General features: G+C 54.2%; 1 protein-coding gene across 4 annotated transcripts in view; it reads left to right on the top strand.

The window, feature by feature from the left end:
* Positions 1-13363, top strand: part of SEMA5B (semaphorin 5B) — a 118593-nt gene extending 105230 nt beyond the window's left edge. For 2 of the 4 annotated variants that reach the window (XM_017508198.2, XM_037731218.1), the window contains exons 11-23: positions 263-470; positions 589-796; positions 7006-7123; positions 7275-7456; positions 8877-9020; positions 9195-9342; positions 9449-9674; positions 9821-10039; positions 10543-10713; positions 10816-10965; positions 11349-11393; positions 11814-12019; positions 12249-13363. In XM_017508198.2, coding sequence (XP_017363687.1) covers positions 263-470; positions 589-796; positions 7006-7123; positions 7275-7456; positions 8877-9020; positions 9195-9342; positions 9449-9674; positions 9821-10039; positions 10543-10713; positions 10816-10965; positions 11349-11393; positions 11814-12019; positions 12249-12407 — 2184 coding nt within the window. In that variant the 3' untranslated portion in view covers positions 12408-13363. The remainder of the gene's footprint in view (positions 1-262; positions 471-588; positions 797-7005; positions 7124-7274; positions 7457-8876; positions 9021-9194; positions 9343-9448; positions 9675-9820; positions 10040-10542; positions 10714-10815; positions 10966-11348; positions 11394-11813; positions 12020-12248) is intronic. The other 2 variants (XM_017508199.2, XM_017508200.2) reach the window with 2 other exon arrangements.
* The last annotated feature ends 212 nt before the right edge of the window (positions 13364-13575 follow it).

The following is a 13575-nucleotide window of genomic DNA, read 5'->3' as shown; positions in this document are numbered from 1 at the left end:
CCTTTGCTCTCCTCTCTCCTCTTCCTCAACCCTGGCAGGATCCTCCTTCCCCATCTCCCCAGCCTCCTGTTTTTCGTTCCCAAAGAAGAGACATCCCACCCTGGAAAGGGTGCAGGACTCCCAGCAGGGATGCTGGGGTTGGGGGATGCTGGAGAATCAGCGTCGGTGGCTGTGGCCACCTGGGTTGCCAGGAGGAGGCAGCCGGCAGGGGATCACTGCAGCCCAGGTGGCCGGGCGCGTGTAACCCAGTTCCCCGCCGCAGTGTGGCACCCTGCCTGAGACCGGTCCCAACGAGAACCTGACGGAACGCAGCCTGCAGGACGCGCAGCGCCTCTTCCTGATGAGCGAGGCCGTGCAGCCGGTGACACCCGAGCCCTGTGTCACCCAGGACAGCGTACGCTTTTCACACCTCGTGGTGGACCTGGTGCAGGCCAAGGACACGCTCTACCACGTGCTCTACATTGGCACCGGTGAGCCGGCCCGGCCCAGCCTGGACTCCAGGTGGGGGGTAGGTTGAGAGACGGGGGCGGGGCTGCAAGCTTCCGGGGCCTTCAAGGCCACCTTGGTCTGGCTTCCCCTCTCCCCCAGAGTCGGGCACCATCCTGAAGGCGCTGTCCACTGCGAGCCGCAGCCTCCACGGCTGCTACCTGGAGGAGCTGCACGTGCTACCCCCCGGACGCAGCGAACCCCTGCGCAGCCTGCGCATCCTGCACAGCGCCCGCGCTCTCTTCGTGGGGCTGAGCGACGGCGTCCTGCGAGTCCCACTGGAGAGGTGCGCCGCCTACCGCAGCCAGGGGTAAGCCGGGACGGGGGCGGCTCCCGAGGTCGGCCCTGCCAAGCACACTGCGCCGACGGCGCTTAAAAGGCGGGGCTTTGGACCCGGGAGACCTTGGGTCAGTCCCCGCAGTCTCCACTAGTGAGTCTTAGGACGAGTCGGTCAACCTTTCTGAACCTTGGTTCTCTCCTCGTAAAGCATTTTGCAAGGTTTTGTGAGGGTTAATTGGGATAATCTCCATAAAGCACTCATCAGTACTTGGGGGAAGGGTGTGCTTAGCAAATTTTGGTGGGTGGCTGTTATCCCTGCTGGCAACCGCGTAGCTAGGGCCAGTCAACCATCTCTAGCCCAGTTGATTTATTCTCAGTCGCTTCAGCACAGAAAGGTCTTTATCTTTGAAGCCACAGCACTCATTGCCCAGGTGCAGATGGAGATGATGCTTTGAGTCAGCCCCACATTTTTGCTCCTCTTCCTTCCTTCCCTCCTTGGAAGAGGTAGAGAGGGCTGCTGCAGGTAGGGCAGAGGTGAGGCGCCACGTGAAGGAGTTGCCCTGGCTTCCCACTGCTTCTACTTGGTTCTCCATCCCATAGCTTCATATATGTGGACTCGCAGATTTGACAACTGTGGCACCAGTTTTTAATGGGGAAACCAAAGCCTATTCCAAAGCCAAATGGAAATGTAGCCCAGATTGCTACCACCTGAGGCTCTCATAGGCTGCATCACCTCATTTTCATTATAATCAGAAGCTGGCATCGCCACAGCCACACGAGCTTCTGTGACCTTTGCAACTGAGAGTTCTGGCTGTGCCATCTGTCCTCAAGATTTAGAAGGCAAATGGTATCCGTGATACAGGGCTGTTCTTCAGCTCCAGCGGGGTGTGCTAGGAGCCAGGCAGAGGCCTGTGGGGCCGGTAAGAGCTGGATGATCTTGGAGAGGCAGCCGGGGAGGGGGAGCATCAGGGCCAACTCTCCAGTTCCCTTCAGCCCCAACACAGGGCTCCATCAGCGAGATACCACACACTTACTAAGCCCTACCATGTTCAGGGCACTTTGTAAGACTGTTGGTGTGAGAGGAGGCAAGAGAAATAGGCCCCAAACGCTGACTTCCCTCACACCTCCAGATGTCTGGGTGGGAAGAGAACCTTGGCCTTATCAGGTATGTGGGGAGAGATGGTGGGGTGTGGTGGGAAGGACTTACCTGGTGGAACTAGACACACCTGGGGCTCCATCTCAGCTCCATCATCTACCAAATGTATGATCTTGAATGACTGAATCATTTTGAGCTTTGGCTCTCTCATCAGAAAAACAGGGAGACATTTGATGGAGCAAATGATGTTTAACATAGGCAGAGTTGTAAAGATTGGGACTAGCATTCATAAAGTGCCCAGTCCAGCAAATCACATGGTATCTTTTGTATTTTTTATCTCCTCAAATGCGTTTAGGAGCCCTCCAGCCTCCTAGGCCCTCTGGAGTCTCATTGAATATAGACAGTACAGCTTGGCAGTGAATCACAGGCTTTTACATATGGCTTGTCCTCTAAGAGGTTGTAAATCCTTAAAGGCAAACCCAGTGTCTCGGTATTTTTTACACTCCACCAGGGAGCTCCGCCTAGCCCAAGGCACAAAGTGGCCTTCCACACATGACTGATCCTTCAGTTGACTGATTGTTTGGCTTGAGAGGAGTTTGATGCAGGAGAAACATGGGGTATGGGGCCGGAAACTGGCTTGAGGTCAGCTGACAAGGCCAACGGAGGATTCTGACTTGAATCCTGTGGCTGTGGGCACTTAAGTGATCCTAGAGCAGTGGAGTAGAGTCATGAGCAGTGTGAAGAGATCAATCAGACAGTGGTGAACAGGATTGTCACATAGCAGGTGGGCTAGTACGGCTCTAAGCCAGATCTGAAGGAACAGGGCCTGCAGTGGACAGGAGGAAGGAAAGGAGCTGGGACATTTCACCACTCATGCGTTCTACAGAGGAGGGGCTGGGGGCGTTGTGTAGTGTATTCCTATCATGGAGCAAGGCAGAAGGAGGTCAATTTGGAGTTGGGTGCTTTCACTCTATTTTGTTTCTTGACTTTGGGATAGGAAGGAGCCCTTGGTGTGTACAGTGAAAACTCTGCTAAAAAACGATAGGTAAATACAAAAAGTATGAAATGCAAAGTCACAGCTGGGTGTGGTGGCTCATGCCTGTAATCCCAGCACTTAGGGAGCCCAAGGCGGGCGGATCACCTGAGGTTGGGAGCTTGAGACCAGCCTGACCAATATGGAGAAACCACATCTCTACCAAAAATACAAAATTAGTTGGGCGTGGTGGTGCATGCCTGTAATCCCAGCTACTCAGGAGGCTGAGGCAGGAGAATCCCTCAACCCAAGAGGCAGAGGTTGCAGTGAGCAGAAATCGCGCCATTGCACCCCAACCTGGGCATTAAGAGCAAAACTCTGTCTCAAAGAAAAAAATGCAGGGTCACATTATCGCAAGATTAGTAAAATGGCTAAAGCAAGTACACACAGTCACCAAGCTGTGCGCCAGACTGGCTCTGGGAGTCTGGGAGCCAGCTGCCACAATATATTAGCATTTGCACTATTGTGGCGTGTGTTGTCACAGGGTTTTACTGTGTCCTAGGATAGACATTTCATGCTTTTTTCCTCATTCCTTCCAAAGCTGGCAGAAAGATGGGGGTGGGTAAGCAGAGGCCTCTTTAGGACCCCTCCTCTGCCCAGGATCCAGGGTCTTGTCTCCAACTGCCTCTTTTCCCTCAGGAGAATCTCAGCCCCACAGGGCACCACCAAGACCTGGCCTGGCCAGAGAGAGACCACAAGGAGGAACCTGGGGGATAAACTAGTGACTGGCTCTGCAAAGCAGGTGTTTTATGCATGAACCACCACTTTCCTCCATCCAGCATGCCTTTCACCCTGCCTTTGAGAAAGGTCCTCTACCCCATCTCATTCACAGATCTCCCCTGGCTGCCCCATGAGAAAAGGGAAGGCCCACCCTCAACTATTTTTTGCTCACAAGCTCCAGAAATACTTTTTCCACCCGGGACAGCTCCTACTGTGAGACTACTGGGCCATAGTGCTGGAATCTGCCCGCCTGCCACTTCCACCATCCATCTCTGTCCCACCTCCGAGCCCATGCAATGAACCTGTTCCTTTTAGTAATGGCTGCTTGAGACACTGCAGTTAAAAAAAAAAAAGGAAAAAGGGAGGCATGTTGATATATTATTGGTCTGATGGCTCCTTTATGAAAAGTACTCTAAACTGCCACCATTTCTACAGTCAGAGACATCCTTTAAGTCTCTTATCCTTGGAGCTTTCATTTATCTTAAGAGTGCTCCCTGCTCTGTAAGCTTTGAAGTGGCCTTTGGCCAAAAGCAGAAAATGTGGTTCCACTTGAGCCAAGGAGGCAGCTATCCCTTTTATTCATGAGAAGGAGAGCTTGGGCACTGGCCCCCAGAAGTCTCAAGGGTCCCCTCAGGCTGCCAGGGAAGGGGAAGGGCAGGCATGTCTATGGAGAATCTGGTATCCTCTTTCTTCTCTGGGACTTAATTGAGAGCAGGGGAAGCTGAAGGGGTGAGAGGGCCTGGAGAAAGGAGGCTGGAGCCAGGATCTACTCCACGTTTTTCTTCTTTCCTATTTTGCCATGGTTTGGAAAGACAACACACTCACCCCTTGGGAATCTTGTCAAAAGTGGCTCCTGGCACAGCATTTCTCAAACTTGCTTACTCTGCTGAGTTACCTGAGGGGTATTTAGATGATTTCAAATGCCTGGGCCTATTTCAGTCCAAAAAACCCAAATACAGGTGGGTGGGCTTTTTGGTTTGCTTAAGCCTTTTAAAGGGTGCCCAGGAGATCCTAATTTGCAGGCAATACTGGAAAAACTCCTGCTGTAGAGCTGGTTAGGCTCTAGATGTAAGAAAGAGCAAGAAGCAAATTACATTTCTCTAGAATCTTCTGCATTTGTCTTATATAAGCTGATTCAGGTTTTTTGCTCTTACCCATTTTCTCTGCTGGCAGATATTTGTTTTTAATGGATAGAATATTATTTATTATTATTGGTTACTGGCTATGGCTAATTTTTTTTCCCAGTGAAATTATGTCACTTATAAATGCCACATCAGCTGCCTCTAGAGGTTGACACCCCTTTTTGAGGGCTGAAGGAAATAAATTCAGGAGTGGGCTTTGCTGAGTTCTGATTGGTTGAATTTGCTAGCAGTCCCAATGTCAGCCAGTAAGCAGAGTTGCAAAATCACAGGTTACTGGGACGACTGTGTACATGTGTTGCATGTAGTCATGTGATGTCCAGTTTGATGGATTCCGCTGATAAAATACCCTCAGATCAAACCATCGACCCCAGAGGAAAATATGACCACACTTGTCTTGTACAATTTACCCAAGTTGTCCTTGAGAGGATAAACTAGAAACAGATTCCTGAGCAACAGTTGAGTATTCTGGATTCCTGCGTGGGCCAGAGTGTGCTTACCAGGCTCCCATGAGTGCCTCACTTATATGAGGCCATGGTTTGCCCTGAGCAATGGATAGCACTATCTTCTTCACCCTCTTCTTCGTATAATTTCTCACATAACCTCATTTTTCTCTGGGGCCTGACATCTATTGAACTCATTGAAAGTTAAGAATTCACCTGACAGGCGACTCTTTACTCTCCTTGAAGCTTCAAGAGATAAGAAAAATTCTACCCGGGAGACACCAAAAGCTGCAACTCTTGGCTTTTTTTTTTTTTTTTTTCTGGTGTATCACTTTAGCCCCAGGCATCTTTGGCCCCTTTGTGCAATGGGAAGATCCCTCTGCAAAAACACAAAATGATGTGAACTCCTCATCAGGCTCCATTTTCTTTGCAGCCCAGTACCTCCTGCTTTAAAGCCTTTTCTGTTTTCCAACCTCCAATTTCTGAGCCCCTGCCCCGTGGTCTCTCCAGACCCTCTTCAGCAGATTGGCTCAGAAGGGGGTGGAAGCTGGGGACAGGAGCCAGAGGGATCCAGGTGTCCCCCAGGATTGGCAGTGGGCTGAGTGTTGAAGGGACCCTCCTTCTGGCACCTGGGTTGGATACTCTCTGTACTCAGCAATGGATGGCAAAGCCTGATTCCGTAATCTCCATAGACTTCTCCCCTTTGAAGTCCTACTAGCAGAGATTAGATTTTTTCTGTTAAAAAATTACACGAGTAAATCAAAAGGAGAAAAGGAGCTCTAGAGTATGAGAAGTGGCCTATTTGGCACATGCATCAGTGTGTAAACCAGTATCACTTTGGGGGCCCCTACAGAGAGACCAGCCCTCAGGGTTGAGGAACCGGGAACTGGGATGTGACCTTCTGCAGCTTGAGCTCATTCTCATGATGCTAAAGCACTGGACTCTGATTCCTGCCACGAAGCAACACAAGCATGTGGGTGCCCCAGGTGACCATGGACAGCACCCAGGTGTCTGCTGATCCTGTGCTGTGTTTTGAGGGATGGGCTGATGTTCACTGTGTGAAATCAGACAGCCTCCTGTGGGAAGCAGAAGTGTGAGGGGGAAAGCGTGGTTGGAAAGCTCAGGTCTGGGCCCAGCTCCACCACATACGATCTGTGTGATATCGGGAAAACTCCTTCTCCCCTCACCTTTGTAAAATGAAAAGGTTGTGTAGTGGATCCCAGTAGTTCTCACCCAGGGAGCTCTTAAACACTGCTTCACCCCCAGAGAGTGTTGATTGGGGTGGGCTGGGATATTATGTTTTTGAAAGATCTTCAGGTGATTCTAATGTGCAGCCAGGGTTGAAAATGGCTGGACCAAACCATCTGTAAGGCTTTTTCCATCTCTAATGTTTTATGACTCTATGATCACAGCATGTGTCAGGGAGGTACTACCTCTTTGGGTTTCTGCTAACCACATCTGCTCCTGTGGCTTTGCGTGAGGAGTATGGGGTACCCATACTTGGGGAAAGCACTGCCGTCTCTGTTAAATGTGCAGTCTCTGGAGGATGAGAGTTTGGGTTTTTCCCAGATAACATCGGGATAATAACAGTGCCTACATCATTGGAGTGCTGGATTTAAATTAAGTCATGCTTATAAAGTGCTTAAAATGATGCCTTACACAAAGTAAAGGCTCAATGAACTTCATTATTATCAGGGAGGACAAATGCATGGAAAGTGGTGTGCAGAGGGGAGTGTCCAGGTGTGTTCTTGAGATGCAGGTGAGGCTGGGAAGCCAGTGGGCTTGAGTCCCAGGACGTCTGTCTGGCAGGGCATGCCTGGGGGCCCGGGACCCATACTGTGGCTGGGACGGGAAGCAGCAACGTTGCAGCACGCTCGAGGACAGCTCCAACATGAGCCTCTGGATCCAGAACATCACCGCCTGCCCTGTGAGAATCCCTGTGTGTCCTCCCACCTCAGACCTCTCCTTCAATTCAGGCTGTGACTCCCCACCAGTATTGCCCCAATCCCCTGAGATCCTGTGACTTCCCTGCCCTTGCCTTGGGTCATAGGGGTACTGTCCCCCATGCGTGTCTGCAGGTGCGAAATGTGACACGGGATGGGGGCTTTGGCCCATGGTCACCATGGCAACCGTGTGAACACTTAGATGGGGACAACTCAGGCTCTTGCCTGTGTCGAGCCCGATCCTGTGACTCTCCTCGACCCCGCTGTGGGGGCCTTGACTGCCTGGGGCCAGCCATCCACATTGCCAACTGCTCCAGGTATGTAAGGACAGGGCTTGCATGGTGACTGCCTTGGACCAGGGTGGGGAAAACGGAAAATGGGGCCCCCTCACTCGGGTGTTTGCACTAAGGGACAGAAACCACTTCAGGGCTGTGCTGGTGACCGGATAGGTGGCTAGTGTGTGAGGCAGGAAACCTGAGCCCTGAGGGAGTTTCCATGCTAGTAAGAGAGAAGTTTCTACCTCTTCATGTCTCTTGATGCAAAGAGGAATGCTGGGCAGGCATCGGGGTCACTTCCAGACGAAGGTGAGCCTCGATAGGTCTTGTCTCAAACATAAGGGACAGTATGGGATGGTGGCAAGGCAAGGAAACCTGGTGCCAATCCCCGATTGCCACTGTCTGGAGGTGTGGCCGTGGCCAGGCCACCTAACCACTCTGAGCTTCTGTCAGTGAGGGTTATAGTACCCACCCAAGAGTTGTTGGGAGCATTAAATGAGATAAGCTTACACACTGCCTGGTGCCTGGGGACCTCATAAAATAACTAACCCATAATTTTAGACACTTTTTTTTTTTTTGAGACAGCATCTTACTCTGTTGCCCAGGCTGGAGTAAAGTGCTGTGATCATGGCTCACTATAATCTCCTGCCTCAACCTCCTAATTAGCTGAGACTACAGATGCCCACACCACACCCAGCAAATTTTTAAAAAATTTTTTGTAGAAATGGAGTCTTACTTTGTTGCCTAGGTTGGTCTCGAACTCCTGGCCTCAAGTGATCCTCCCACCTCAGCCTCCCAAAGCTCTGAGCCATGGCACCCAGCCTTGGACACTCTTAAAACAACTATTTCATACACAATTATTAATGTAGCCCTCACAGAAACCTCATGGGGGTAGGAATACAGTCATTATCCTTACTTTAAAGTTAAGAGTACTGAGGCACAGAAGGTTCTGGTAACTTGCCCAGGGTTTCACAGCCACCAAGTGGTAGAGCCCAGATTTGAAAATTGGAGTCAGAGTAGCCACAAAGGAGTAGTGTCTGAGGCTGGAGCAAAGCACGCACAGTGTAGTACAGGGGACAGAGTGTGGGTTCCAGTGCAAGGATTGGGACCAACCAGGAAGGCTGAAACGGAAGCTACAGAGTGGAAAGGGGACTGGGGTGTTCTTCCCTAGAGTCTGCCCTTTTTCCCCTGTAAGTAGGGGCCATGTCCTATCTCTATGTCCTTAGCCCTGAGCACAGCCTGATATATGGAAGAAGGCTCTCAATACATGGTTGAAGGAAGAATGAATGAACGGATGGATGAGCGAGTCTGCCTGAGATGACCTGTTTAGGAGAAGATATTTCTATGTCACTGTCCAGCTCTTTCTGACAGCAACAGAAAATCCATCGGCACAGATACAGACTAGATCTAAAAAGCTAGGGCTCAGAGAGGCATCTGTGTCTGTCCCCTCTCACCCCAACAGGAATGGGGCGTGGACCCCGTGGTCATCGTGGGCGCTGTGCAGCACGTCCTGTGGCATCGGCTTCCAGGTCCGCCAGCGAAGTTGCAGCAACCCTGCTCCCCGCCACGGGGGCCGCATCTGCGTGGGCAAGAGCCGGGAGGAGCGGTGAGGGAGGACAGGCTTGGCCTGAGGTCCCAGACTTTCGCGGCCCCCCAGAAAGTGGCCTGGATTCTCCTCGTGATCCCGGGGACTCTCGTCCTTTCCACTCTTGCACTCCCAGGGACCTCTTGTCAGGGAAGGGGTTCCCCTCCCTAGATTGACGCCCCTCCCCCACCCCAGGTTCTGTAACGAGAACACACCTTGCCCGCTGCCTATCTTCTGGGCTTCCTGGGGCTCCTGGAGCAAGTGCAGCAGCAACTGTGGGGGCGGCGTGCAGTCGCGGCGTCGGGCCTGCGAGAACGGCAACTCCTGCCTGGGCTGCGGCGTGGTGAGGGCCGGGGCCGGGCGCGGCGTGGGGGACATGGGGGGCTCGAGCCGAGGGGAGGGAGGGTCCGGGGGCCGCAGAGCTCTGAAGCCGCCGCCGCCACGCGCAGGAATTCAAGACTTGCAACCCCGAGGGCTGCCCCGAGGTGCGGCGCAACACGCCCTGGACGCCGTGGCTGCCGGTGAACGTGACGCAGGGCGGGGCGCGGCAGGAGCAGAGGTTCCGCTTCACTTGCCGCGCGCCCCTGGCCGACCCGCACGGCCTGCAGTTCGGCAGGAGAAGGACCGAGACGAGGACCTGCCCCGCGGACGGCTCCGGAGCCTGCGACACCGATGGTACCGCGCTGCGCCCCCTCCTTCCTCCCTCCTAGCCCCGGAGCGGTGCGGGCGGGGTTGGGAGAGCCAGGGGAAGCCCGGGGCCAGGGCCAGGGTCGGGTCGGGGTGTCCGGGCCCCCAGTCGCTGAGGCCGCGCCCCTCCGCAGCCCTGGTGGGGGATCTTCTGCGCAGCGGGAGCACCTCTCCGCACATGGTGAGCGGGGGCTGGGCCGCCTGGGGCCCGTGGTCGTCCTGCTCCCGGGACTGCGAGCTGGGCTTTCGCGTCCGCAAGAGAACGTGCACGAACCCGGAGCCCCGCAACGGGGGCCTGCCCTGCGTGGGCGATGCTGCCGAATACCAGGACTGCAACCCCCAGGCCTGCCCAGGTAACCCTGCATGGAAGGAATCCTTGGCCCAGGGAAACCCTGTCATCCTGGAGACACCGCCCCCGTCCCACAAGGCCTACCCGGGAACCCCAATGCCCAAGTGACCCCTTTTTCCTGCCACCTCTGTGCTAGGGACCCCCAGAGCAAATTTCTGCCCCGGCCACGGATGCAATGGCTACTCCAGTGAAGTAGGGCCTCAACTTATCCTCCCTGTCCCTTTTTTTTCACCTTTCTTAATGAGTTAGGTAAGACGCTTGATTGGAGGTGGAGTTGGTTTCTCTCCCTCCGGATGTCTCTGCTGCTGCCTGCGTTTCCCCGCCTGCCCCATGGGGCGGGGTGATACTCCCTATCAGTGGACTGTTGGGTGGCGCTGTTGGGTGACGGGTGGATCGGTCAGACGTTGAGGTCACTGTGGCTCAGAGTGACCTGGCCTGGAATGGGGTGGAAGACCGTCTTGAGCCCCGCCTGCCCCTGCAGCCCCTCACACACTCGTCCCCTTGCAGTTAGGGGTGCTTGGTCCTGCTGGACCTCATGGTCCCCATGCTCCGCTTCCTGTGGTGGGGGTCACTATCAACGCACGCGCTCTTGCACCAGCCCCGCACCCTCCCCAGGTGAGGACATCTGTCTCGGGCTGCACACGGAGGAGGCACTGTGTGCCACACAGGCCTGCCCAGGTACGAGGCACATCCCGCCAGGGCTGGGAAGCACCATGGAGCCCTCTAATCCCCACCCGGGGGTCTCGTGGCAGTTCACCTCATCCCACCCACAACCCCCAGAAGGCTGGTCGCCCTGGTCTGAGTGGAGTGCGTGCACTGAGGATGGAGCCCAGAGCCGAAGCCGCCACTGTGAGGAGCTCCTCCCAGGGCCCAGCCCCTGTGCTGGAAACAGCAGCCAGAGCCGCCCCTGCCCTTACAGTGAGATTCCTGGTAGGTCTCCCTGCCAGCAACTGCACAGCAACCCTTCCCAGCCTGCACTCCCAACCTCCTTCCCCTACTGAAGCTTGTGTCCTGGTGGGGAGAGGGAAAGTGGGGGCACAGGATGAAACATGGAGGTGGGAAGGAGATACCAAAAGAGAACTCCCATATTTGCCTCCATGCACACATTTGAGGTTTGGACCCTCCTCGTCCAGTGGATGGGCCAGCCCTTCTCAGAGGTGGGCTCTGGGGAAAGAGGGAGGGAAAGGAAGGCCCCATTCCCAGTCCTGCCGCTGATCATTGACCTAAGGGTCCTCCCAGAGTTGCACCTACCCTGCAGAGCCCCCCTCCTCTCGTCTCCGCCCCTGACACCCTGTCCACTGGTCTTCCTGCAGTCATCCTGCCAGCCTCCAGCATGGAGGAGGCCACCAGCTGTGCAGGTAAAAGAAACCGGCCCTACCTCATGCTGCGGTCCTCCCACCCCTCCTGCACCCCACTCAAAGTCCGGATTCTTTCCACATTCTGCTCCAGACAGCCAGGCTTTGTTGGGGTCCCCACTGCTTTGAGATGGTGTGTAGGGTGGTCTGTGCAGTTCCCTCCATGCCCCCCACCTAGGAGGGCATTCTCAGCCTGGACCCAAGGAAGAGTCATCCGACTCCAGACCCTCTGGTTGCCATCTCTGACTTGAGCCACAGGGTACCTTGTGAAAGAGGACCCCAGTGACAGTCTCCCCGGCCTCCGCATTTCCTTTGGCTGTGGCCTCAGAGCCTCCTGTTGCTGTTTCTGCTCCCAGGGAGGCAGGCAGGAATCTGTCCTCTTCACAGTGGCCCTTATCTTACTACCTGCCTCTCTTCCCCCAGGGTTCAATCTCATCCACCTGGTGGCCACGGGCATCTCCTGCTTTTTGGGCTCTGGGCTCCTGACCCTGGCAGTGTACCTGTCTTGCCAGCACTGCCAGCGTCAGTCCCAGGAGTCCACACTGGTCCATCCTGCCACCCCCAACCACTTGCAGTACAAGGGCGGGGGCACCCCGAAGAATGAAAAGTACACACCCATGGAGTTCAAGGTGGGAGCCTTTTTGTAGAAGCAGAGGGCAGGGTGGGAGGGCAGGGTGAAGAATGTAGGGGTTCTGGCCCTCTGTTGGGTGGAACCAGGCAGTGGTGGTGTGAACAGACCACTGGATCCGTAGTCTGAGTGTTCTTTCGCTGGCCAGCTTCTGGACTCCTTGCCCTGGCCTATTCCCTTCTTCTGTCTGTTCCCTCACCCCTTTCTCTGGTTCCTTCTTCCTGCCACAGACACTGAATAAGAATAACTTGATCCCTGATGACAGAGCCAACTTCTACCCATTGCAGCAGACCAATGTGTACACGACTACCTACTACCCAAGCCCCTTGAACAAACACAGCTTCCGGCCCGAGGCCTCACCTGGACAACGGTGCTTCCCCAACAGCTGATACCGCCGTCCTGGGGACTTGGGCTCCTTGCCTTCCTAAGGCACAGAGCAGGTGGAGATGGGACAGTGGAGCCAGTTTGGTTTTCTTCCTCTGCACTAGGCCAAGAACTTGCTGCCTTGACTGTGGGGGTCCCATCTGGCTTCAGAGAGCTCTGGCTGGCATTGACCATGGGGAAGAAGGCTGGCTTCAGGCTGGCACATGGCTGCAGGTCTAGTTCTGCCCAGGTCTCTCATGGCCACCTTGCAACCCACTGTCACGCTGACCCTCCCCTGCTGTGTCCAGGTTGTGGACCTACTGGGCATGTGAGGAATTGGAGAATGGAGATGGCAAGAGGGCAGGCTTTTAGGTTTGGGTTGGAAACAACTTCCTATGGCCTCCACAAGCTGAGTCTGGCCTTCTCCAGCTGGCCCCCAAAAATACCTGTGCTCCATTCTGATTATCTCTGAAAGTAATCAATCAAGTGGCCCCAGTAGCTCTGGATTTTCTACCAGGGTGGGGCCATTGTGGTGCTGCCCCAGTGTGACATAGGGGACCAAGGCCAGCACAAGTTGTCCACCTCTGCCTAGCCATCTGTACTCTACCTAGGGCATCCCTCTGGTCAGAGGCAGTGAGGACTGGGAACTGGAGGCTGATCTGTGCTTAGAAGTCCTTTAATCTGGGCTGGTACAGACAGGCCTCAGCCTTGCCCTCAATGCATGAAAGGTGGCCCGGGAGAAAGAGAAGCTCAATGCCATAGGAGGCAGAAGTCTGGCCTCTGTGCCTGGATGGAGACTATCTTCCAGTTGCTGCTCAACAGAGTTGTTGGCTGAGACCTGCTAGGAAGTCTCTGCTGGCCTTTCATCTGTTCAGGAATGCGCGCGTGTGTGCGCGCGCGCGCACACACACACACAATTTGCTACAGCAACAAAAAAGATGTTGAGCTATGGCATTATTAATTAAAGATGATATCCAGTCTCCAAATGTCTCTGTGTATCTGTGCGTGGGCTCCTCTTGCATGATCTAGGCAATCTGAGCAATGAACTAGGGTGGCAGATGGTCTTCTCAAGGCAGAGGAAATGTCCCAAGTAGCTATATCTTTAATAAATGATATATTTCCATCTGTGGAATGGAAATGCACATGCAGTGCACACATACATTGCCCTACACCCTTTTTGGAAAAGACGCTGGG

This window comes from Cebus imitator, unplaced genomic scaffold (genome assembly GCF_001604975.1).
Source record: "Cebus imitator isolate Cc_AM_T3 unplaced genomic scaffold, Cebus_imitator-1.0 Scaffold387, whole genome shotgun sequence".
Taxonomy (NCBI): Eukaryota; Metazoa; Chordata; class Mammalia; order Primates; family Cebidae; genus Cebus; species Cebus imitator.
This window is presented reverse-complemented; position numbering and strand designations above follow the sequence as displayed.